This window comes from Amblyraja radiata, chromosome 7, assembly GCF_010909765.2.
Source record: "Amblyraja radiata isolate CabotCenter1 chromosome 7, sAmbRad1.1.pri, whole genome shotgun sequence".
NCBI classification, from domain to species: domain Eukaryota; kingdom Metazoa; phylum Chordata; class Chondrichthyes; order Rajiformes; family Rajidae; genus Amblyraja; species Amblyraja radiata.
In genome coordinates this window covers 51,762,627-51,789,491 of record NC_045962.1, presented here as the reverse complement: position 1 = coordinate 51,789,491, position 26,865 = coordinate 51,762,627, and the positions used below count along the sequence as shown (strand labels likewise).

At 43.9% G+C, this 26,865-nt stretch overlaps 1 protein-coding gene across 1 annotated transcript in view; it reads left to right on the top strand.

Annotated features, from left to right (window-relative positions):
- mpp4 (membrane palmitoylated protein 4) overlaps positions 1 to 26,865 on the top strand; it is a 35,570-nt gene extending 8,705 nt beyond the window's left edge. The window contains exons 4-20 of the mRNA XM_033024510.1: positions 821 to 952; positions 2,412 to 2,493; positions 5,919 to 6,004; positions 8,557 to 8,631; positions 11,237 to 11,433; positions 11,968 to 12,032; positions 13,326 to 13,343; positions 13,441 to 13,479; positions 14,621 to 14,641; positions 16,331 to 16,345; positions 18,127 to 18,168; positions 20,643 to 20,813; positions 21,215 to 21,295; positions 22,004 to 22,097; positions 24,450 to 24,558; positions 25,707 to 25,841; positions 26,292 to 26,865. Of these exons, the coding sequence (XP_032880401.1) occupies positions 821 to 952; positions 2,412 to 2,493; positions 5,919 to 6,004; positions 8,557 to 8,631; positions 11,237 to 11,433; positions 11,968 to 12,032; positions 13,326 to 13,343; positions 13,441 to 13,479; positions 14,621 to 14,641; positions 16,331 to 16,345; positions 18,127 to 18,168; positions 20,643 to 20,813; positions 21,215 to 21,295; positions 22,004 to 22,097; positions 24,450 to 24,558; positions 25,707 to 25,841; positions 26,292 to 26,483 (1,554 nt within the window). The 3' untranslated portion in view covers positions 26,484 to 26,865. The remainder of the gene's footprint in view (positions 1 to 820; positions 953 to 2,411; positions 2,494 to 5,918; positions 6,005 to 8,556; positions 8,632 to 11,236; positions 11,434 to 11,967; positions 12,033 to 13,325; positions 13,344 to 13,440; positions 13,480 to 14,620; positions 14,642 to 16,330; positions 16,346 to 18,126; positions 18,169 to 20,642; positions 20,814 to 21,214; positions 21,296 to 22,003; positions 22,098 to 24,449; positions 24,559 to 25,706; positions 25,842 to 26,291) is intronic.

Below are 26,865 nucleotides of genomic sequence, written 5' to 3'. Positions count from 1 at the left end.
TTACCCTCTCATCCCAAATTCCAGTGAATACAAGCCCAGTCGACCCATTCTTTCATCATCCGTCAAGTCCCGCCATCCCGGGAATTAACCTGGTGAACCTATGATGCACTCCCTCAATAGCAATAATGTCCTTCCTCAAATTAGGAGACCAAAATTACACACAATACTCCAGGTGCGATCTCACCAGGGCCCTGCAGTAGGACCTCCTTGCCCTAAACTCAAATCCTCTCGCAATGAAGGCCAACATGCCATTGGCATTCTTCACTGCTGTACCTCCATGCTTACTTTCAGTGACTGATGTACAAGCACACCCAGGTCTCGTTGCACCTCTCCTTCTCCCAATCTGACACAATCAGATAATAATCTGCCTGCCTGTTCTTGCCACCAATGTGGATAACCTCACATTTATCCACATTATACTGCATCTGCCATGCTTCTGCCCACTCACCCAACCAATCCGTCACCCTGCAGCCTCATAGCATTATCCTCGCAGCTCACACTGCCACCCAACTTTGTATTATAGACATATAGACAAAGCCCGGATACCTGCACATGAAGCATTAGTACACATGAGGAATGTACAAGAATGATTTAATTACACAAGGATGTGTGATGATACATATCAAAATATATATGTATTGGGACATTTATATTTGCAAAAGGTAGTGCAAGGAGACATTTTTCCACACACAAGCCGCCGTGTGCAGATAGGCAGCTACCTTGCGGCAAAACTACTTTCTGAGGAACGTAAATAAACTCAGTACATTAACATTTGCTGCAGAGAATAACTATAACAACTTCAGATTTGATTTAATGCCAGGCGCTGCTCTCTGCTCATGATGCTGTGGCTCAGAAAGACTACGAACCTCTTCTTCCTCCGCTGCCAGATAACATTCCTGAAGATGAGGAAGCCTTGCGGATAGTGTGTCTGGTGAAAAACAACCACCCTTTGGTAAGGACAGGTGGAATTGTGTTGTTAGGCTGTCGTTCACTTTGTCCTTTATTTTAAAATATAATCAAATTGAAAACATCTATCAGCCTATTCTCTCTCACTCTCATTCTTTCCCTTACTCCCAGCTTTCCTCCACCCTTTCCTCCCTCTACTCAGCCTCTTTCTTTCCATCTCCTCTCTCCCCCTCTCTCTCCCCCTCTCTCTCCCCCTGTCCCTCTCCTTCCCTCTCTCTCCCCTTCTCTCACCCCCTCCCCCTCCCCTTCCCTCTCTCCCTCCCTCCCCCCCTCTCCCCCTCTCTCTCTCTCCCTCCCTCCCCCTCTCTCCCCCCCCCCCCCCTCTCCCCCCCCCCCCCCCTCCCCCCCCCCCCCCCTCTCCCTCCCTCTCTCCCTCTCCCCCTCTCTCTCTCCCCCTCTGTCTCCCCCCCCCTCTGTCTCCCCCCCCTCTCTCCCCCCCCTCTCTCCCCCCTCTGTCTCTCCCCCTCTCTCGCTCCCCCCCTCTCTCTCCCACCCCCCCCCCTCTCTCCCCCCCCTCTCTCTCCCCCCTCCCTCTCCCTCTCTCCCTTTCCATTTTTAAGACTGCCAAGGTTTTCATAGAGTCATAATCAACAGCATAGATACAAGCTCTTTGGCCCAGCATGACCATGTTGACCATTATGTCTAATTCAACTTTGCGGTGTCTATAATGAGGCTGCGATTAGTTCCCAGAATGCGGGAACTGCTCATGACTATGAAGGCGACTCCCCGGCAACCACCCGCGAACATGTGGCGACCGTGTGGCGACTGCATAGTCTCCTGCAGTCGCCTAAAAAGTCGCCTAACTGGGACAGGCCCATCTGTGTCTTTTTTTGTAAATCATCATCTGCAGTTCCTTGTGGATACTTAAAAATCATCATGTCTGGGTTTCTTCACTTTACATACATTAATTAATTCACCCTTGACCCCCTCTGCTCTTAAAACAACAACCTAAGCCTAATCATTCTCTCCTCAGAACTAATAACATCCATCTAAATCTGTTTGTGCTGTTACTGTCACTTTCCTATCCCTTTGGTTAATAGAGCTGAATGTGGTACACTTCTACAGAATATATACCGAGAGAGAGTGTAGCTGTGACTGTGAGAGAGATTAGATTAAGAGTGTGAAAGATAGGAATTAAGTTGTGTTCTAAATATGATTTGATTACTGAGTGGGTTAGTTACCTGTACATACATTAGTTACATACATGACCCCATCACAGGCCTGTACCTGTTAATTCCCTGTTATTTCTGAGAATTGGACAGCGGATGAAGACCAACTGATAGGAAAAATGACATAGACATTCTCAATAACTCTGCTTTCAGTCTGTATTTGGTGGAGCTGCCTTCCCATACTGTATGTGTAAATGAGGACAATTCAGCTGTCATAAATTGGAAAGGATCTCCAAATATTAGTCTCATTCATTTCCCTTATATTTCTGTGCACAGGGTGCTACAATCAAACGTCAAGAGGGGACTGGCTCCATTGTGATAGCTCGAGTGATCCATGGTGGTCTTGCTGACCGCAGTGGTGAGTATGGCCCAAGAGAAAATAAGCACAAATTTCAACCCTGCCCAGTTCACATTTATATTCCTCCAAAGATCCACAAGCAGGAATATCTTTCTGACCTAAAATAGACACTAGGTGTTGGCGTAACTCAGCGGATCAAGCAGCATCTCTGGAGTAAAAGGATGGGTGATGTTTCGGGTCAGGACCCTTATTTATTTCTACCTATTCATGCCCCAACAAACCAGTTCCTTCTTATATTGACTTAATCCTTTCTCCTTTTGTCCAATTCTTTCCCACTTTCATCCATGATATTTCTGATGCTCCCTGCCACTTTCTTTGTCCCTACTGGCCAGTCTTCATTAAGGATGTATAATCCGTCTACATTCCCATGCCACATTAGCATGGCCTGAAGGTTTCTTTCTTGAACAGAGGTTCAAAGATTATCTTGCACCTCCACTATTCTTCACCTTCCTGATACCTACACTGAACAACTTCTTCAACTCCACTCACTTTCTCCAGATCAAAAATATAGCTCTGAGCACTCACTTAAGGTCATAAGCCCTGAACATCCTTTAATTCTGAGGCTATGAGCTCTAGTCCTAGACTCACTAGTGAAAACATCCTCTCCACATCCACTCTATCCAATCCTTTCACTATTCTGTACGTTTCAATGAGGTCACCCATTCTTCTAAACTCCAGCGAGTACAGGCGTAGTGCCGTAAAACGCTCATCATATTTTAACCATTCCTGGGATAATTCTAGTAAACCTCCTCTGGACCTTCTCCAGAAGTAGCACACCCTTCTTCAGATATGTTGCCCACAATTCAAGAGTTCAAGAGTTCAAGAGAGTTTATTGTCATGTGTCCCTGATAGGACAATGAAATTCTTGCTTTGCTTTAGCACACCAGAACATAGTAGGCACGAATACAGAACAGATCGGTGTGTCCATATACCATTGTATAAATATATACTCACATGAATAAATAAACTGATAAAGTGCAAATAAACGGATTATGGGCTATTAATGTTCAGAGTTTTGTCCGAGCCGAGTTTAATAACCTGATGGCTGTGGGGAAGCAGCTATTCCTGAACCTGGTCGTTGCAGTCTTCAGGCTCCTGTACCTTCTACCTGAAGGTAATGGGGAGATGAGTGTATGGCCCGGATGGTGTGGGTCCTTGATGATGCTGCCAGCCTTTTTGAGGCAGCGACTGTGATAGATCCCCTCGATGGACGGGAGGTCAGAGCCAATGATGGACTGGGCAGTGTTTACTAATTTTTGGAGTCTTTTCCGCTCCAGGGCGCTCAAGTTTCCGAACCAAGCCACGATGCAACCGGTCAGCATGCTCTCTACTGTGCACCTGTAGAAATTAGAGAGAGTCCTCCTTGACATGCCAACTCTCCGTAATCTTCTCAGGAAGTAGAGGCGCTGATGTGCTTTCTTTATAATTGCATCAGTGTTCTCAGACCAGGAAAGATCTTCAGAGATGTGCACGCCCAGGAATTTGAAGCTCTTGATCCTTTCCACCATTGACCCGTTGATATAAACGGGACTGTGGGTCCCTATCTTCCCCCTTCCAAAGTCTACAATCAGTTCCTTGGTTTTGCTGGCGTTGAGGGCCAGGTTATTCTGCTGGCACCATTTGGTCAGTCGGTCGATCTCACTTCTGTACGCTGACTCGTCCCCATCAGTGGTACGTCCCACAACAGTGGTATCGTCAGCGAACTTGATGATGGAGTTCGCACTATGACCGGCTACGCAGTCATGAGTATAGAGTGAGTACAGCAGGGGGCTAAGCACACAGCCTTGAAGTGCTCCCGTGCTGATTGTTATCGAGGCTGACACATTTCCACCAATACGAACTGACTGTGGTCTGTGAATGAGGAAGTTGAGGATCCAATTGCAGAGGGGTGCGCAGAGACCCAGTTCTGCGAGTTTGGTAACCAGCTTGGAGGGGATGATTGTATTAAATGCCGAACTGTAATCAATGAATAACAGCCTGACATATGAGTTTTTGTTGTCCAAGTTTTGTTTGTCCAATTGCTCACAATACTCCAAATGCAGCATGGCCAGTGCCTTATAGAGTCTCAGCATTACATATCTGTTTTTGTATTCTAGCCCTCTTGAAATACATTTATTTATTTATTTATCTCATTGCATTTGCTTTCTTTACTACCTATTTGACTTGCAGATTAACTTTTTGGGCCCAAGTTACGCCTGCCTCTTTGTGAGATTATACAAAAAGTGCAGATGCTCAAAATCTGAAATAAAAACAGCAAATGCTGGATATGCTGCAATCATCAGATCAGACAACAATGTGGAGGGAGAAAGGTTTCAGTTTTAAAGCAGAATTAGATAGGGGAGAAGGAAATGTACCAGCAAGGAATATAGCAGACGTTACTGATGTCCTCTGACAATTACCTGGGAGAAGTAGGAAGCAAATTATAAATGAGATGAGGCGTAATGTTTCCATCGAGTCATGTAGCATGGACACAGGCACGACTGCCTAACTTGCCCATGCTGACCAAGATGCCACATCTACAGTAGTCCCAATCTCCCGCGTTTGGACCGTAAACCACTAAACCTGTCCTATCCATCCATGTACCTGTCCATATGCCTTTTAGATGTTGTTATAGTACCTGCCTCAACTATCTCCTCTGGAAGTTTATGTCATATGTGAAAAAGTTGTCCCTCAGGTTCCATTAAATCTTTCTCCTCTCACCTTAAACCCATGTCCTCTGGTTCTTGATTCCCCTACTCTGGGTAAAAGACTCTATCTATTCCTCTCATTATCTTATACACCTCTATGAGTTCATCCCTCATCCTCCTGTGCTCCAAGGATTAAAGTCCTTGCCTGTCCAAACTCTCCCAATAGTTTAAGCCTTCAGGTCCTGGCAACATCCTCATAAATCTTCTCTGAATTCTTTCCAAATTAACAACATGCTTCCTATAGCAGGATGACCAAAACTGAACACAACATTCCAAATGTGCCTCACCAATGTCTTGTACAATTGTGACATAACATCCCAACCTATACTCAATACTCTGACTGATGAAGGCCAATATCTACCAGTGGTACCACTTTCGAGGAACTATGTACCTGCACTCCTAGATTGCTCTGCTCTACAGCATACCCAGAGCCATGAAGGTTCTGCCCTGCTATGACTTCCCAAAATGTAACATCTCACAATTTTCTGCATTAAACTCATTTGCATTAACCGTACCTCAGCCCACTTGCCTAACCGATCAAGATCCTGCTGTAAGCTTTGATAACCATCTTCACTATCTACGATACCACCCACTGCAAACTTAAGACTTTCCTTAGACTCTTGTACAATCAAGAGTCAAGAGTGTTTTATTGTCACATGTCCCAGATAGAACAATGAAATTATTTGAACAATATGAGTAAGCTCAATGACTAATGGACACCACCTCTTTGTATTTCAGGCTTGCTGTATGCTGGGGATAAACTGGTCGAGGTTAACGGAATACCAGTGGCAGGGCTTGATCCAGAACACATCATCAAGCTCCTGGTAATAGTTTCTTGCAATGTAGCCGTAGCTCCTCTCAACTTTTTTCACCTTATTCTAACTGACTGCAGGTTAAATTGCACATATCGAATATATCAATTCCAAGTCAATGGAATCTGCTTTAAATACCACAACAGGGTCCCACAACATAGGGTCAGGGTCCAATTGTACATTTAAATTGAAGCAATGAGTGGGAGAATGCAGATGGTGCCCCCAGCCTATTTTAGGAACACATCCTCCCCACCACCGAAGGGATCTATAGGAGTTGCTGCCCAAAAAGGCAGTTAACATCATCAGAGACCCACACTACCCAGGCTACACTCTTACTTCACTCCTGCTATCGTGAAGAAGGTATAGGAGCCAAAAACTGTAGCGTCCAGGTTCAGGGTCAGCTTCTTCCTTACAATCATCAGGCTATTAAACATTACAACCTCCAAACTACATAGACTTGGGAGCATTGTTTTTTGTCTTTATATATATATATATATTGAACTTTTGTCAGATTTATTATGGTGTTTACAGAGTACTACATTTACATATCTATTGTGCTGCTGCAAGTAAGAATTTAATTGTTCCGTTTAGCGATATATGACAATAAAACGCTCTTGACTTGATCATCCAGAGCCAACAGAAATCTGACTTTGGGAGTCTTCCAATGGGACAGGGGAACCGATGTGGGTTAATCAGTGATTATCGGCTTCAGAAATAACTCTATTACAAGAAGAGTCTGTACCTCTGGGATAGGAAGGAACCAGTATCCAGTGGGGTTCAGTCTTCAGGAATGAAATAAGTATTTTCCCCAGGAACTGTTTCCTAGTAAATGTCAGTACCTTAATGGGAGAAGGACCTATTTCTCAAAGTCAGCATTTCCAGTAATTGTGTCTCCATGGGAGTTAGAAACTGCAGTGGGTATGGAGTCATAGAGTTCCAGGAAACAGAATCCTGCACCAATTCCTTTTATGCTCCCCTCATTTACATCAACTATATTCTAACGGTACCCGGGTGTAGCGCCGACAGACGAGAAGCCGAAGCAAAGAAGTGGAAGCCAAATAACCGAATGGAAACAAAGCCGAATCGCTAACTAACTGAATGGAAACTAAGCCGAAATGTCAACTAACCGAAAGGGCGGGACGCCTAAATGCAAACTAACCGAAAGGGCGGGACGCCTAAATGCAAACTAACCGAAAGGGCGGTACGCCTAAAAACCAACTAATCGAAAGGCTGAGTCGCCTAAAAGCAAACTCATCAAATGGCCGCTCTGCCAAAAAGCCGCCTACCCGAAAGGCGACGTCGCCTACAAGCCAACGAACCGAATGCCGCTCAACAGAAAAGTCATATAACGGACATGACGTTGCCGGGGGGCGGGACTTGTCAGCGATTGGTCCAGACCCCCGTGTCCATCACATCACTGTGGAGGGATGAACATTGTCCCACACCTCCGCTCCACTCGACCCACAGCACGCGGAGGGTGGCCGTGGGAGAGTGGGGGCTGTACCGAGGGATGCGCACCTTCGGCCGCTTACAACTTGGCGCTTGGGTTCAGATTGCCCAGTCACCTATGGCTTGTGTGGAAAATTGACCCCCACCTTCCCATCTCCATCGGCGCCATGTCCACACACGATTCTAACACTGCACACTCAGGCAATTGACAGTGAACAATTAACCTATCAACTCACACGTCTGTAGGATGGGGGAGGAAACCAGAGCAACCAGAGGAAACCCTGAGGTCACAGGGAGAACATGCTAACTCCACGTGAACAGCACAGAAGGTCAGGATTGAACCAAGGTCACTGGAATTATGTTGTAGGAAGGAACTGCAGATGCTGGTTTAAACTGAAGATAGACACAAAATGCTGGAGTAATTCAACAGGACAGGCAGCATCTCTGGATAGAAAGAATGGGTGACGTTTCAGGTCGAGACCCTTCTTCAAACTGAAGAAGGCTGTCTGTCCCGCTGTTATTCCAGCATTTTGTGTCTATCTCTGGAATTATGAGTCTTTATGAGTGAAGGAGGATCCTAGCTGATCCTAGTTCCTCTAGAAAATCTACCCCTGTGAGAGGTAGCATTCTCAGAAACAAAACTAAGAGTGAATATTTCCAGGAATGAAAATGTAATTGATTTTCAGAAGAGTAGGGGATCGGTTTCTCCAGTATCGTCAGGACAGGAAGAAACTTTATCAAAGGGAGATTCAAAATCGAAGTTGCATAGGATCCAGGGAAGAAACAGGGCCATAATTTTATGTTAAATGCAATCTGCTATGAATTTACACTCCTTATCTCCAGGAAGTTCAGATGTATTGACCTCCCCATCTGCTCATTTCTCAAGTGGAGTCTCTGAAAGCCATTCCTGGCATACACTCTTTGTTGGGAGAGCGATTCACCAAGATGCGTGTGTAATCTCAATGAAATAGGATAAATGGATAGATGAGTGGAGAGAGTATTAAACAAAGAGAATGCCCTAAAATTAACTGAAAACTCTTTTTGAGACTGTTTATTAGATTATTAGTGAACATGTATTTGAGAAAAGTGACTCAATCTGTGATTTGTTTAAACAGAGCAAATCTGAAGGCAGCATTCTGTTCAAACTTATTCCAGCATTCCATAGACCAGCAAACTCGTCACAAAATGAGGTAAGGCTCATATTGTATTCATTATCCCATAGGGATACACTGATTTCGTGCAGAGCCTTTCCTGCTGTTGAAATGGAGATATTGTGTAACCTTTGAGCTAAGCTATAGCTCTGCTTTCAATCAGCCTCTCCCCATTTACCCTCCCAGTCACCCACCACCACATGGAAACCATTCTCAGTCTATCAATTTTTTCTCCATCACTCATAGCACTCCAGTTTGAGGTTTCTTTCACTATCACAACTCTTTGAAATGTCTTTTGCCCACATAATTCTTGCTCTCTCGATATCATATTCTTTCTTAATTTCACACTTCTGATCATCTTCTCATTTTCACTCCACCACCTTGTCCCATCATGAGCGCACTTTCATCTTTAGTCACATCACTTTCTGTATTTATTCCCACTGTATTGTATTCTAGTTCCTTCTGAATTTGTACCAATACTGCGCACTCTCTAACAGTGAAACTTTCAAATCTTATGGGTATTCGTGTTTCATTGCTTTAGGTAACTTACTGTCTGCCCTGTACAGATGATAAGTGTCGGGCATTGTATAAGCAGCAGTGTTTGCATAAATTGGTGTTTACAAAAGATGGAGGGTGAGAGACTGGCCAGGAGAGATTTGGAATTGTTGAGACGAGAGATGAGAGAAGCATGGTTTCTTCAGCAGGGGGGTTGAAGTAGGGGTGAAGGCCGATCTTCTTTTAGAGATGGAAGTGGATAGTTTTTATGACTGAGATAAAAGATTAGAAGCAAGGCCCAAAAATAAACTGAAAACTGAGCAGCATCTATCAGTTAATGGGTTATCTTATTGTCTGCATAATAATGCAATTGCTTATGGCACTATCCATGGTGCTGTCCCTCTCGTTGCAAAGACATTAAGCTCTGGAATTCACAACCTAAACCTCTCCACTCCTCCAGCTATTTCCCCTCCTTTAATAGGCTCCTTAAATCATACTTCTGACCAAGAGTTTGTTCACTTGACCCAAAATGTTCTCACTGAATTTTACTGAAATGATTGTCCTCAATATTGTGTAACGATCACATTCTTGGACCTAAGACATTGCAACACAAGTTGATTTAATTATTCTAAGCCCTAATTATTGACCCATCTTAAATTTTCTATGCCCTACCAGAGGTGATGATGACATGATTAACCACTGCTTTGTAATAATCCAACATTGCAAACTGGAGATTATTTGGCTGATTTACAGAACTTGTTCTTGTCTGTGAGTCGACAACAAAATCAATAGCAAGAAGCAGATGGAGAGAACCTTATTCAGAAGAAGCAAGTGGGAGTGGAAAGAATGGTTATCCCTGAAACTATGATAGGTATCAGAGATGGAATCCTGAGAGCATGAACAGCAGATGGTAACTTGAGATGGTCATTATATCACATTCAATACTTTTCTCTCTATATCTTCTTAGAATCTCACAAATGCTATTGGACACCCTTGCTGTTTCCATTCTTACCCTTCTGGCATTTATTTTGATTAAACTTCAAAGGATGGCCATCTATCATATAATCTTGCCTTGTTGAAAAGATGAAACAAATATGAACAGACCTTTTTCTCTCTCAGTTGCTGATTGACTTTACACTTTAGCGTTTAGAGATACAGCGTTAAAACAGCCCTTCGGTCCACTGAGTCCGCACAGACCAGCGATCACCCCGTACGCTAACACTATCCTATGCACTAAGGACAATGTACAATTTTACCAAAGCCAATTAACCATCAAAACCTGTGCTTCTTTGGAGTATGAGAGGAAATTGGAGCACTTGGAGAAAATCCACATGATCACAGGGAGAACATACAAACTCCGTACAGGTAACACCCGTAATCGGAATCATACCCAGGCCTCTTGTGCTGTAAGGCAGCAACTCCACCGTTGTGCCACTGTGCCGCCCGGCTGGCTCTGTATTTTCCTTCAGTTTTAAGGATTTCCTCTGTTTTTAGTTTAGAGATACAGTGCGGAAACAGGCTCTTTGCCCCACACACTAACACTATCCTATACACACTAGGGACAACTTTTAAAAACATTTACCAAGCTAATTAACGTATTTGGAGTGTGCGAGGAAACCGAAGATCTCAGAGAAAACCCACGCAGGTCACGGGGAGAACATACAAACTCAGTACAGACAGCACCCGTAGTGGGGATCGAACCCAGGTCTCTGGCGCTGCATACGCTGTAAGGCAGCAACTCTACCGCTGAGCAACCGTGCTGCCCTCAGTATAGAAACATAGAAAATAGGTGTAGGAGTAGGCCATTCGGCCCTTCGAGCCTGCACCGCCATTCGATATGATCATGGCTGATCATCCAACTCGGTATCCCATCCCTGCCTTCTCTCCATAACCCCTGATCCCTTTAGCTGCAAGGGCCACATCTCACTCCCTCTTAAATATAGCCAATGAACTGGCCTCAACTACCTTCTGTGGCAGAGAATTCCACAGATTCACCACTCTCTGTGTAAAAAATGATTTTCTCATCGCGGTCCTAAAAGACTTCCCTCTTATCCTTAAACTGTGACCGCTAGTTCTGGACTTCCCCAACATCGGGAATAATAATTGTATATTCGTAGTATCTTTGTTTAAAGCTCCTCTCTCTCTGCAGATTTATGTCAGAGCGATGGTGGACTACAGCCCAAGGCACGATCCTGCCATCCCGTGTCCCGAAGCTGGCTTGACCTTCAAGAGAAGAGACATCCTGCAGATTGTGGATCAGAATGATGTACTCTGGTGGCAGGCCCAGAACATCACGACTGTTTCGAGATGTGCAGGTCTAATTCCTTCAAGCAACTTACTCAAGAGGTAAAGCAACTGGTTCACAAGATGTAAGAGCAGGGCTAATATGTGTAGGAAGGAGCTGCAGATGCTGGTTTACACCAACGATAGACACAAAATGAAGGAGTAACACAGCGGGTCAGGCAGCTTCTCTGCGAAAAAGGAATAGGTGATGTTTCTGGTCGAGACCCTCTTCAGTCTGAAGAAAAGTCTTGACCTGAAACGTCACCTATTCCTTTTCTCCAGAGATGCTGCCTGACCCGCTGAGTTACTCCAGCATTTTGCGCCTATCAGTAGGGCTAGTATGATGGTAGAGTCATGTGGTTAATCCTCTCACTAAAGTATTTATGGTGATAGCAAGACCTAGTGGTTTACATGGCAGGAATGAATGATTCAAGGTTGTTGGTGTGTCCAATTTGTAAATCAGATACAATCTCACCCTCTATTGCTGACACCAACATATGTTAGTTGTCTGCCCAGGCCTGCTGAAGATGTTTCTTTCCCCAACCTCCACTGTGTCACCATGCATGTATTTTACTTTATCCTCTATTATTTCCTCAGGAAGCAGAGGGAGTTTTGGTGGTCCCACACCTTTCAATTGCATACCTGCGCCAAATCGACAGCCTGTAAGTAGAAACAAGGAACTGCAGATGCTAGTTTACCAAGGAAAGACACAAAATGCTGGAGTAACGCAGCTGGTCAGGCAGCATCCCTGGAGAACATGGAGAGGTGACATTTTGGGTCAAGACCCTTCTTCAGACTGATTGAGGGGTGGGGGGAAGAAGGCTAGAAGAGTGGATGGGCAGGACAAAGCATGGCAGGTCATAGGTGAACACAAGCAAAGGGGGGGGGGGGGTGTAGTCAGATGTTGCACAACGGCCAGAGTTAAGCACAAAATGATTAGATAGTTGCAAACTGTGCAGCTAGAGGATTGACATAGTGCGAATTGTTGCACCAGCTGCCCCATCAACCTGACAATTTGCAACACTTTTTGATCTAAAAGAGAAGGGCTTCAGACCTCTGTAGACAATGGGTTATAGCTGGAGGAAGAGATATCTCAACAGCCTATATTTATTTAGTGTGTTTCATGTGGAATAAGAGGCATTTCATTTAGGCAGAAAGAAAATTGGCACAATGCCAAAGGAGAAATAATATCAAGTGAACAGTGGTTTGGTTGAAGGAGCAGTAAAGGAATGTGGAGTTATTGAATTTTGGGAGCGGGGCCAAAGTGTGAGATGAAACCATCTTTAGTTTAGTTTAAGGTGAACAAAAATGCTGGAGGAACTCAGCGGGTGAGGCAGCATCTATGGACAGAAGGAATAGGCGACGTTTCGGGTCGAGACCCTGCTTATTTAGTTTAGTTTAGTTTGCAGCATGGAAACAGGCCCTATGCCGCACCAATTCCACCCCAACCAACAATTATCCGTACACCCATTCTATCCTGCACACTAGGGACAATTTACAGAAGCCAATTAACCTACAAACCTGCAAGTCGTTGGCATGTTGGAGGAAACTGGAGGACCCAGAGTAAACCAATGAAGTCACAGGGAGAATGTACAAACTCCGTTTTGGACAGCACCCATAGTCTGGATCAAACCCGGATCTCTGGCGCTGTAAAGCAGCAACTCTACTCCTACCCCAATGTATTACACATGTCTCCAATTGAGAGATGGTGAGAGTTTTGGCACAAATTCCTCTACACACTTGCTGATGAAGTGTCTGGAGATTTTCATTCCTATCGAGACCTAAGGCTAGCTGTAAATATTTTCCTTCAGGAGTATATCATGACTGTAGTAACGTCTTCTTAAAGAAGCCCAGCATAGCTGTTGGCTCTGTGTCTTATTACTCTTATTGTCAGCAAAAACGGCAACACTGAACTTGACCTGATTATCTTTCCTTTGCTGACGGGGATCACACAGTGAGTACAGTGGAAGAGGGTGAGTATATCCATCAGCATACCGAGAGCTTCAATTCTGCTTTCAAGGTTTGGCTTGAAATCCCAACTCATTGGTGTGTCATTCTTGTATTTTCTAGAAGAGGACATAGAGATCGATGAGAAGTTTTTTGAAACAGGTAATAAAGATTTACAGCGCTTCTTTAGAAAGACAATGATCCTTCAGTTTAAACTTTTCATCATCCATGCAAAGTTCCTGGGGTCTGAACATTCCCAAAAGACGATTGAGCAGGAGTAAATGAGGGCCATGTTGCAATATTGTAATTGAAGGACAGGGTTCAAACTTAACAGGCATGAATTGTTTTGAGGGTTTCTTTAATATAATGTATATCGGTGCAACACAAAACTGGATGAATCAAGCTGAGAAGATGCAGCGATGATGTTAAAAGAAGTAGTGATAGGTGGGACGAGGGTGCTGTGAGAAGGTGTTGGGATATATTCACACATGAAGAGGAAAACACTCAATTTCTCAGATTAATTTGAACGCATTCTACCAGATCTAAATTTGAACTCTTGACGAAAACCATTCAAATTTACCTGGAATGAACATTTAATTTATTCAACTTCAGGTAATGTCTCACTTCCCACTACCATGCTGATATCTTTTTCTCATCCCTTTTCATTTAAGTGTCTTACTAATTGTCAGTACTCTTGTCGTTTATCATCTGATCTGTCACCAATCTCTACATAGTCTTTTGTCAGACATCTCATTCCTTCTTTCTGCTTTGAAGATTGTGAATCCTCCACTCTGGGGGTTAGGGTGGGGCTCCACCCAGCGGCTGAGGAAGGGTCATTGACCTGAAACAATAACTGTTTGACTGTCTGAGTTCTTCCAATCTTTACTGATCTTTCAAATTCTGACAGAGAGAACAAACTTGTGGTCAGCCTAGTTGATGAGGGATCCTCAACTCGTTGATATATTTGAGAGTGTGAGATAATGGCTGACATTTGACAAAGAATGACTCAAAGATCGTACATCACACAACTAATACATAATGAAAATTCCAACTCCAAGTATCTTGAAAAGGAAGAGCACAAGTGGAGGACATATTGTGTACCCACTTTTAATGGAGAATCAATAAGGGCTGATAATCTGATGTCATTTTTATGGGTGATATTTATGCTTTCAGATAAGAGCCATTTGTATTGACGCAGGTTCTCAGTCTGCCAGTGTCAAATTTTCTGCCCCAGACTGTGTAGTTTGTTGTCTGTAATATCTGTACTTCAAAAAAGTGTGCTTTCTCTTCCTTACCTCCACAGATGAAGAAACCTTTGAATCAGGTAGGCAAGTCCAATGTGTTTAATCTGCAGTCCTAATAAAATGACTGTAGACTGCAAGTGCCTAATTGGCTAAAATCCTTTGGTGACCAATATTCCCCTGCCTATTTCCTTCGCTCCATAGAAATCTGAAGAAGGGTCTCGACCCGAAACGTTGCCTATTTCCTTCGCTCCATAGATGCTGCCTCGCCCGCTGAGTTTCTCCAGCATTTTTGTCTACCTTCGATTTTCCAGCATCTGCAGTTCCTTCTTAAACAAGAACAATATCCAGTTCTGTTCTTTCTCCCACACTCACCCCCACTACATTGCATCCTCTTTCCCCAGTCCTATTGGCTGCGATTCTCATCCAGGATGGGGAGGAATCTGCCTACTGACAGGAAATGACCCAGCTCGCCTCCTGGTGCCATCGCAACAATCTAGAGCTCAATGCTGTTAAGACAGTGGAATTGATTGTGGACTTTAGGAGAGCTCCCCCTCCCCTCGCCCCACTCGCTATCAACAACACCACAGTCACATCTGTGGAGTCTTTTAAGTTCCTGGGAACCATCATCTCCAAGGACCTTAAATGGGGGGCCACCATCGACTCCACAGTCAAAAAGGCACAACACAGGATGTACTTCCTGCGGCAGCTGAGGAAACACAATCTGCCACAGGCAATGATGGTCCAATTCTATACGGCCATCGTAGAGTCTGTCCTCACCTTCTCCATCATGGTCTGGTTTGGCTCAGCCACCAAGCACGACACCCGGAGGCTGCAGCGAATCGTCCGATCAGCTGAGAAGGTTGTTGGCTGCAACCTTCCCTCCATTGACGAACTGTACACTGCAAGGGCCAGGAAGCGAGCGGGTAAGATCATCTCTGACCCCTCTCACCCTGGCCACACACTCTTTGAATCACTTTGCTCTGGAAGGTGACTCCGGACTGTCAAAGCTGCCACAGCCAGACATAAAAACAGCTTTTTTCCACGAGTAGTAGCTCTACTCAATAACCAAAAATCTGTAGCCTTCTTTTGCTCTGGTATTTTATTTAATTCACATGTTTAATCGATAATGTTTTATTATTAATGTTTAATATTTTATGTCATTCTTAATTGTCACTGTATATCATTTTATGCAAACATACTTGGCCAATAAACTTATTCATTCATTCTGCATAAGGAGGTATAGGAATTAAAACCTTTTCTTAAATAAGAACCCGTTATCCTTCCTCAAAATATGAAAAGCCCTCCCCTGCTCCCTCTCCATACTCTTAAAATATACCAAGGATCTCCTGAATGTGCCCTGACAGGATAAGAAGTGGTAATGTTGCCAAGCATTGGTGAAGGGGAAATGTTTTGTTGAGAAGTAAGATGGAAAGAAAAGTTTTATTGAAATAAAACCATTAATTAATCTCATGAACGTCTAGAGCACTATATAGCCAATTACGGTAGGTACTTTTGAAGAGTAGTCAGAAAGTGTCCCAAGGGAAAGAAACGCAATATAGTCTAATGCAGTCTAGTCTGTTTAAATCAAACTTGTTACATTTGAACCTTTTGTTATTATGCAATATTTGACATGCATTTTTTAAATCATGAAGCCATTATTAATGCTGCAAACTTTCCAAAAAATTATGTGAATGGGAAAATGATAAAATAAATACATTTAAGAAGTTAATTATTTTATCTAATTCCTACCTCTTGTTTGCTTTCTGAAGAGGAACTAAGAGAAGGTACATTTTCAAAATACCGTGGCTTTTATCCCACCTGCCCATCTTTCCATCCTGTTTCAGTAGACCATTCCCAAGATAGACATAAAAAGCTGGAATAAGTCAGCGGCACAGGCAGCATCTCTGGAGAGAAGGAATGGGTGACGTTTCGGGTCGAGACCCTTCTTCAGACTGGTTAGGGATAAGGGAAAAGACAGATATAGACGGTGATGTGGAGAGATCAAGAACAAAGAATGAAATATATGCAAAAATGTAACGATGATAAAGAAAAGTTGTTTGTAAGGTGAAAATAAGAAGCTACTGCGACTTGGGTGGGGGAGGGATAGAGTGAGAGGAAATGCCGGGGCCACCTGAAGTGGAGAAATCAATATTCATACCACTGGGCAGTAAGCTGCCCGTGAAATATGAGATGCTGTTCCTCCAATTTGCGTTTAGCCTCACTTTGACAATGGAGGAGACCGAGGACAGAAAGGTCTGTGTAGGAATGGGAAGGAGAATTAAAGTGTCCAGCAACTGGGAGATCAGGTTGGTTCACGCGGGCTGAGCAAAGGTGTTCCGCGAAATGATCGTCCAGTCTGCGTTTGGTCTCGCCAATGTATAAGAGTCCACATCTTGAACAACGGATACAGTGGATGAGGTTGGAGGAGGTGCAAGTGAACTGCCTAACTTGAAAGGACTGTCGGGGTCCCTGGACAGTCGAGGGAGGAGGCAACACTTTATTTAAAGACTTTGTTCATATTTTCCAATTGCCCCAAGGCCACGCCACCCAAATCTTCTATTCTCCAATTATGTTTAAATTTGACTTCATATCAACACTGTGCCTGGAACTGACAACCCCCCCCCCCCCCCCCCCCCCCCCCACCCCAAGCTCTGACAATTCCACTCTACACTTCTCTCTCTCAACTTTAAGATGCTTAAAATCTCCCCTCGTGACCAAGCTTTTAGTTACCTCTGCCAAGAGCTATATTATAAATGTAAACTGCTGGCAGAGGCACTGGGGAATGCTTAGGTGTTGCTGATCTTTGTCTGTTCCTCAACTAAGGGTACTGGAAAGAAGAGAGTGAGGTCAGGCATGTACCTAGAGGACAGTCGAAAGACTGCAGGAATCTCAGAGGATTACAGGTCTCAAAACCAGGAATTAGGGATGGAGGGAGGCAACGTACAGATTTGGAAATAAGAATAAGAGTTTTTTAACTGTGTTGTTGGACAAAGGCAAGCATGCACAGGGAGGATGGTGCAGGTTGGGAAATGGGCAGCAGAATATTAGTTGACCAATTCTATGGAGCGTACAGCACTGGAGGTCAGTTTGGAGTATATTGGAATAGTTTTATCTAAATGTAGCAGAGATAGAGTCAAGGCAGGACAGGATCAAATTTGATCCAGGCCTGAACATGCTGTCAAGGCTTCCTGTTTTGCAAATGTCAATGGAGTGAAGAACCCGAGAGATCTTAGCCCACATTAACCAGCAGGAAGGTGGGAGATAATGTTGTTGCAGTTTTTATGGTATAGTCGCTTAGGGGAATGGGTTAAGAATAAAATCCTTCACAAAGTGAATTTATAAAATATTGGGATCAGCTGATCAAAATCCAGTATCCACAGTGATCCACCCACCCACACTAAGTCTTGGCAGTGGCTGAGTTGTTAAGATGTATGTATGTGACTCAAAATCTGAAGTAAACAATTTAAGATCCTGCAGAGATTATTTAAAAACTAATGCAAGTGATTTCCAAACTGATTTAATACCTGTTTTGTTCTGTTTCCTGGTGATATCACCTGAGGTGCAGAAGATGCTGAGTTCAATGGATATAAACAAGGATTGTACATTGGTATGATGGAGCTCTGCAGTTGTTTCACATTTGTTTTCTGTTCTGCATCCATCCCACTCCCAGTTCACTTTCTTTGCTGCTCTTCCCGGGAGGAGAACTGACATTGTCATTTCACTCCAGAATTAGCATAAAACAACAAAGACATTGATCTCAAAGTCTCTCCCTACTTCTTCCAACATAAACCATCCAAAACACTGCCAGGGACAGAGATTAAAAGTGTATCAGATGTGGCTCAGCTGGAAGCATTTCACTTCCAAATCAGAGGTCAGAAGACGGAATCATTCCTCAATATCTAAATTGTTAGCACAGATTCCTAGCCCAGTTAAATAACCACCAAATTATCATACCAAATAAACCCATTCACCTGCTCATTTTGATGATTAATCAATAGATAAATAAAGAAACAAAAATTTTATAGAATATTTTTCAGGGTAAAAAATAGTGAAACTGCCTAGATTAAAGGGTATTGGCTATAAGGAGGGGTTGGACAAATGTTGATTGTTTTCTCTGTAGTGTTGGAAGTTAAGGGGAGTACTGATAATGGTACATGAAAGTATGAGAGGGATAGATATGATAGACAGTCAGAACTTTTTTTCCAAAGTGGAATTATCAAAAACTAGAGGGCACACCTTAACGTGAGAGGGACTTTAAAGGAGATGTGTGGGGAAGGTTTTTTTACACTGAGCGTAGTGAGTGTGGAATGTACAACCAGATTTGGTGGTGGAGGCAGATATGGCAGTGGCGTTTAAGAGGCTTTTGAATAGGCACGTGGATATGGAGGAATATGGATTACATGCTGGCAGATGAGATTAGTTCAATTGGGCATCCTGTTCGACACAAACATTGTGGGCTGTTCCTGTGCTGTACTATTCAATATAATGTAGTACTGAGAAAGTGCCACACTCAGGGGCGGAAAACCCGGGGGGGCCAGAGCGGACACGTCCCCCCCATGTTTTGAGAGGTGGGGGACATCCCCCCCAAGTTTTTGTGATCCCGATTTTAAAATCTCCCCTTTTAGCGCTGGATTGAGCCTCCGAAGCCTCGCGCGTGTGTGTGAGTGTGCGCATACGCGCGTGGCCGCCAAAAAATGGTGTCCCCCGTCCCCTCCATGCTCTTGGCCACACTGTAGGAGATACCTTCTATTGGAAGAGATGTTAAACTGTACATAGACACAAAAAGCTGAAGTAACTCAGCGGGACTGGCAACTTCTCTGGAGAGAAGGAGTGGGTGACGTTTAGGGTTGAGACCCTTCTTCAGACTGGTTAGGGATAAGGGAAACGAGAGATATAGATGGTGATGTGGAGAGATAAAGAACAATTAATGAAAGATATGCAAATAATTAACCATGATAAAGGAAACAGGCCATAGTTAGCTGTTTGTAGGGTGAAAATGAGATGCTAGTGCAACTTGGGTGGGGGAGGGATAGAGAGAGAGGGAATGCCGGGGCTACCTGAAGTGGGAGAAATCAATATTCATACCACTGGGCTGTAAGCTGCCCAAGCAAATTATGAGATGCTGTTCCTCCAATTTGCATTATGCCTCACTGACTATGAAGGGGACTTAGGACAGAAAGGTCTGTGTAGGAATGGGAAGAGGAATTAAAGTGTCCAGCAGTAGATTCAGGTGGGCTGAGCGAAGGTGTTCCGCGGAACAATCACCCAGTCTGCCTTTGGTCTCGCCGATGTATGAGTCCACATCTTGAATACAGTAGATGAGGTTAGAGGAGTGAACCTCTGCCTAACCTGAAAGGACTGTCGGGGTCCCTGGAAAGTCGATGGAGGAGGTATAACGACAGGTGTTGCATCTTCTGCGGTTGCAGGGGAAGGTACCTGGGGAGGGGGTGGTTTGGGTGGGAAGGGATGAGTTAACCAGGGAGTTGCAGAGGGAACGGTCTCTGCGGAAGGCGGAAAGAGGTGGAGATGGGAAAATGTGGCTAGTGGTGGAATCCAGTTGGAGGTGGCGGAAATTTTGAAGGATTATTTGATGTATACAACGGCTGATGGGGTGGAAGGTAAGGACTAAGGGGACTGTCTTTGTTTCGACAAGGGGGAGGGGGAGCAAGGGCAGAGATGCGGGGTACAGAGGAGACACGAGTGAGGGCCTCATCTATGATGGGAGAGGGGAAACCCCGTTCCTTAAAGAATGAGGACTCCCATGTCTTGAAGAAGACCAGCAGAATGGTGTAAAACACTTTGTTACATGGAAATCAAGAAATAAATAAGAAGCTTGACAGTAAAATCCCCTCCCTATACCAGAAGGACAAAAAACCTGTTCCCTCTCTCCGACTGTCAGTACTTGATTTTCATTAAAAATTTCAGATGCTGAAGAACCAGTTGCCCTGCCTTGGGCAGAATAGGAATTTATAGCACAAAGAGAATGAATTTGCATTTCTATCACACTTTTCACATCTTATTGTTTGTTTGACACCCTTTCGTTTATTAATATGTTTTCACTGGTTGGTCCCCCCTCCCCAGCGGGGTTCAGGAAGAGCATGCGGCTCTGCCGCAGGAAATCAAAGAGCGGTCAACTGCAGTGCCCTGCTTGCTGCCCGAACAACTGTTATGTCAGCACAATGTCACCATATGAGGAGGTCGTGAGATACCAGCGTGGCTCCACCGACAGGCACAGATTGATTATCCTTGTGGGTGAGTAACAACCAACTCAGATTAGGAGCTGAGTCTATCTTCCCCAACCAGTGTCTTTGTGAACTCACATGGGCTGAACAGGGCCCCCCCGAGGCCCATAGATCACCCAATTCCTCACACTTTGTGACTTGTCCCTCCAACTGTGCCCTCCAATGGGGGTGCGGACCCCGCATGAGGTGCAAGTGGGATGGGTTGACCACAGGGAAAAGAGGTTTACCAGAGCTGCTTCTACCAAAACGATGGATGATGAGAAAATCAAATGTTCTCCCACGGCAAAGTTCAAAGTTTTAGAATACAGTTGTAAGTGTTAGCCGGGTGGAGAGAAATATCCTGTTGGATATTTGGGAATGCTGTGTCAAGAACTGATACTATCTTCGCTTCCATGTTTCCCAATTCTCTAGGACCCTCAGGTGTGGGCGTGAATGAACTCAGAAGAACTCTGATTGAGACTAACCCACATCTGTTCCAAAGTCCAGTACCACGTAAGTATGCAATTTGTGGGACAGCAGGTACTGAGGCATCAAAATTTGCATAAGATCAGCTTCCATTGTGGAAATTTCTTTTTGTGTTTTTGAGGCTGGAGAGATCCTTCTTTCAAGAAGGTTTGCATGGGGTGTGATGTGGTGGGTGATGGTTAATGCAAGCTGATTAAAAAAGATGAAAGACGTTTCCTTGTTTCATATATTCTTCGTGTAAAGTAGTTGTTGGGGTTTGTTGTGTAATTTTACTTTTAAGGCTCCACTTTATGTCATGGTCATAATTAGAGCTGCTACCGTTTATCCAACTTGCAAATGGAGGCATTATGGTGATGAAGGGTTGGGGTCAAGGTGAAATTTTTAAATAACACATGGATCAAGAAGCAAGTCATTTCATCTGATTTTCAGTTACAAAGTTTGATGGGCACCTTTCTCCAAATTAGATTTTGGATATATGGCAATTAGAAATAGCACCAATATTGCCGAAGTACATTAACCCAGAGGCAATTAGATCTCAATGTGCTGTGGAAAGAGACGCAGTCCAAAATATAGTGCAGGGAGTTCCAGCAGGGAAAGTGGAATGAAGAAATGCTCGGAGGCAGAGGGGATAGCAGAGGGAGAATGTTTGATAACCTCCTGGTTAGTAGTCCATGCCCAGCTCATATTTCTTGACTACCATTTAACCTGATAACTCTCCCTTCTCTGTTCCTGTAGATACCACCAGGCCACCAATAAGCTATGAGGAAAATGGCCATGAATATTACTTTGTTTCCAGGGAAACATTTGAAGCCATGGCACTGAGTCATAGGTAGGTAGGTAGGTATATCAGTTATTTGGGTCAGACTCAAAAGTGATGAATACAATGGCTTTTGTTGAAACAAAACTTCAGGAGGTCTTCTTGGTAATAAGGAACCAGTGGGATGAGATCTGCTTTGCAATATTTACAGTTATGACATTTAAAATAATACTTGGGTAGTTGCATGGATAGGAAAGGTTTGGAGAGAGATGGGCAATGAGAAGATAAGTGGGACTAGCTCATTTCGGCAACGTGGTCAGAATGGATTAGTTGGGCCGAAGTGTCTGTTTCCATGCTATATTATTTCTATCACTATGTGATAATAATGCTTTTGAAGAGGTTCCCTTTCTGAATTACCCACCATGATAAGTCGTGACTGGAAGCCATTTTCCATGCCTTCTTACACCAGTTCCCACTCCAACTGTGAAAGTTTGTTTCTTAAAAAGCAGACGTTTCTTAAAAACAAACGTTGAAGGTAGACCATGGCAATCTTTAATTGATACGTCAGACGGAAGTGGCAAAAGATCTACAATGAGCACAAACATTGCTCAGTGCTTCTCAGGCTCCCACTCACAGAACAAAGGCGAGTTAGCACAATTATACATTTTTCTTATCGGTAAAACACTCCTACCAAGTCTGAATATGGCATGACTGAAAGATTCTGTCGTCTTTCACAATACAGGAAAGCTAGGTCCAAATCTAGCTCATCCAACAACAAGTTATTACTTATCTCTGGAGTGTCAGCTATTTTTTTCAATCTTGGCTTCTTTATGGCCTTGAAGAAGCCCATGTTATTACTGCAGGCTGCCATCTTAATGTCTTTATTGACAGGACAACCTGTCCTCCATATTGTGTTCCATATAATTTACAAAGTCATTCAGACTTGGCACCGAGCCATTCTTTTATTCTACCCGTCCATGCTTTTGTAGAAGAACGACTCCATTTTAGATTTGACTATTAGATTTGACTATTAGCTCTTTCACAACCACATAAGATGAGCAAAGATATAAATCCACACATGTGCAAGGTTAGCAATGGAAAATGCCATTGGTTTTCTCAAGAGGTGTCTTGTATGTACATCCAAAAGTTGCAGAGACATCACTGCAAGCTGCACAACCTTGCAAACTGCAATGATGTTAGACCAAATGAAGAACGGTGATCTGTAGCCTGAGACCAAGATGTGGACTGTGAACACCAGCAAAAGCAAGAGGGCGAGGAAGGATCCCAGAAGAATACCTTTACCCAGCATCAGCAGCCTCGTCTCCCAGTGGAGAGAAGAAAACAGGCATTGTCTGAATGAACAACAAGGAACTCCCTGATAGAGAGACATTTCTGAACAGGCTGAATAATCCCTCTCAAAACCAAATGACCACCAATTTAGTAAACCAATAATTAGCTTGGAGAGCCTAGAAGGGGATTCAGCTTGAAATCTTAACTCGATTTTCTATTCCCACAGATAGGCCCTAACGTGCTAAGAATTTCCAGCATTTTTTTTGTTTTAAATTTCCAAATTTTATTTCTGATTTTATGTTATTTGGATAGCAATTGAACATTGCAAGGTATATAAAGGGAAAACTGATGAAATCCCACTGTTTATAACAGCTGGATGTGATAATAATAATAATAATAATACATTTTATTTAATGGGCGCCTTTCAGACATCTCAAGGACACCTTACATAGTAATCGGAATAAAAACATATAATCGGAATATAACAAGTAATAAAGACATCACAGATTGTACACAAATTAAAAACAGAATTCAATCCAAAAACAGAAAATCAAAAACACAGTGTGAAGAGAGAGCAGCGGCAGCCAAAGCGCGCCAGCGTCCACTCTCTCTTCACGGCAGCCATCTTGGACACAGACCTACAGGACTACAATTAGACAAAAAAATCATCCCCCCACAGTGGGTAGCACTGTGGGGGAAGGCACAATGTCCATTCCCCACCCCATGTTCACCCCAAAGTCAGGCCTATTGAGGCCACTGCAATTGCCTCTACGGAGGCCCGATGTCCCTGGCCGTTCTCACCGGGTGGTCTTGCCCCGGCGTCGGGAGAGTCCTTTCGGCGGCTGGGCCACCTGGAACGGCCGCTTCCTGGTTGGAGCCCGCGGCTGCCGAAGCCGACAAGGCCGCGCCGGTTTGGAGCTCCCAGGCTCCCTGTATGATCACTGTAGTGTCTCGATTTCTTGCATATGCCATCACTTTTGATCAGAGCTTCGTCGTTTTTTTGTCATTGCTAATCCTGCACAAAGAAGAGGGTTCCAATGGACAGTGGGATTAGAGTGTTATGAGAGGTTAGAGTGGATGAAGGGGTATGAGAGGCTGTTATTCTGTTGGTGAATTATTTCTTCCTGGCCCCAGGTTTCTGGAGTATGGAGAATACAAAGGGCATCTTTACGGTACCAGCAGGGAGGCTGTCCGCTTGATTCTGGATTTAGGGTTAATTTGCATAATTGACCTTGAACCACAGGTAAGTGTTCACCTACCAATAGAAGAGCACAGAATGGTTGTGTTCTTTACTGCTCAGCCTGGTCATGTAGCTGGGACTGATTAGCGATAGTCAGTGTAGTTTTGCACATGGGAAATCATGTCTTATGAATCTAATTGAGTTCTTTGAAGAAGTAACCTCATCTTGATGAGGGCAAAGACATAGACCTATCTATTTGGATTTCAGCAAGGCAGTTGGTAAGACTCCGCATGGTAGGCTGCTCTGAAAGGTTAGATCTTATGGTTCTTGATTAGTAAGGGCATCAATGCTTGCAGGGAGAAAGCAGAAAAATGGGGTGAGAGGGAAAAATAGATCAGCAATGGTGGAGCAGACGCGATAGTCCGAATGAACTAATTCTGCTCCAATGTCTTATGGTCTTATGGAGAGGGGAAAGATTTAGAAACATAGAAACATAGAAAATAGATGCAGGAGTAGGCCATTCAGCCCTTCGAACCTGCACCGCCATTCAATATGATCATGGCTGATCATCCATCTCAGTATCCCGAACCTGCCTTCTCTCCATACCCCCTGATCCCTTTAGCCACAAGGGCCACATCTAACTCCATCTTAAATATAGCCAATGAACTGGTCTCGACTACCTTCTGTGGCAGAGAGTTCCAGAGATTTACCACTCTCTGTGTGAAAAATTTAACAGGAACTTGAAGGACAACATTTTCACAGAGGGTAGTGAGTATATGAAACAAGCTGCTAAAGGAGGTAGTTGAGGCTGGTGCTATAATAACATGTAGAAAACATTTGGACAGGTAAATGGATAGGAAATGCTTAAAGGAATACTAGACCAAGTGGGACCTGTTGGGCCACGTCCCCCAACGCGGGGGGTGGCGGGGGGGGGGGGGGGGGGGGGGATGCAGCTTCACACGGGAGGGCTGGTCCCCGAACGCGGCGTCGGCGCTCAACCCGAAGACAGGCGTTTGATTCTATAATAATCTTATTGTCAAATTCTGTGTTGGTTGAGTCAGAAGTTGTACTTGGTGAGTGGTTTGTCAGGGTAAATTGTATATACATATTGTAGGTCATATACTGCATGTAGAATCACCAGCGCAGCTAGGGGTTATTGGTACATGATTCACCAGTATTTCATCAAATGCTTTTAATTGTATTGCTCACAGAGAATTCGAGAGGCACGAACCAAGGAGCTAAAACCTTTCATCATATTTATAAAACCCCCGAGCATTAGTCGTCTGCAGCAGACTCGTGCACAAGGTCGTATTATCACTGAGTATTTTGTGAACAGATCTTTCAAGGTGAGTTAATCCAGTGTATTGACCAGCGCTATGAATTACGGCCTCCGTGTCATAATCCCAGTTTCTAAGGGATTTATTTTTATGGCGAGGATTTTATCAGGACAAAAGAAGTTTCTTTCATTATGCATGATAAACAGATTTTAGGGATTCTCATTGCAGGCACAAGCACTTTAAATAAAGGTACAAAGAAGAAGCCAGAAAATGTTAGTCAGGACCTGCCACTAAATTCAACAGTTTTGGGGGGAAATCAGTCCTGGGTTTCCCCAAAGCAAAACAGTCATTCCCATCATCCATACCTCACTACCCGGTTGCCCATTTATGTCATGGTCACCCTTGTCCCCATCCTATTACTCACTTTTCACTCTACTTCAATCTCTTCCTCATGTCAGTTTCTATCTTCCTAACATCGCCTCTCTTCCACTGTGTCATGCTTTGATTTTTTGTGAACAGGAGGAAGATTTACAGGAGATACAGGATGTATCTGAGAAGATGCTAAACTACTTTGGACATTTGTTTGACTCTACAATTGTGAACGATGACCTTCAGGACACTCGCATGCAGCTACTCTCTGTTGTAAACGAGGCGCAGGCTGGTTCACATTGGGTGCCTGCAGCTTGGCTCAGTTCAGACACAGGCTCTTAATTTCTTTTGTGGGGGTGACTTGTTTAGTGGGGTATCCAAACCGTGCAGATTGACGACATAATGTATGCACTGCATGTAAACGTGTTGTAGCTGGTCCAAAACTACAGAATAGCTCTGTGTAGATGAGATTAACTCCAAAGCTCTCTTGCCAACGAGATGTGTGATTCGATGGGAGAATCTAGATGATCCTTTCTCTGCATCTAACATGCTGTCCATTGCTTGGGTGTTATTGATGCTTTATCCTGATGAGCAGAACATTTCCTTGAGATGTTTTGCTAAATCATAAGTACTCTCCCACACCGTGGACATTTATACTGGTGAGGAGTGGCATGTGGGTCTGTAGAAGTAATTCATTATTAATAATAAAAACAACATGATTGGT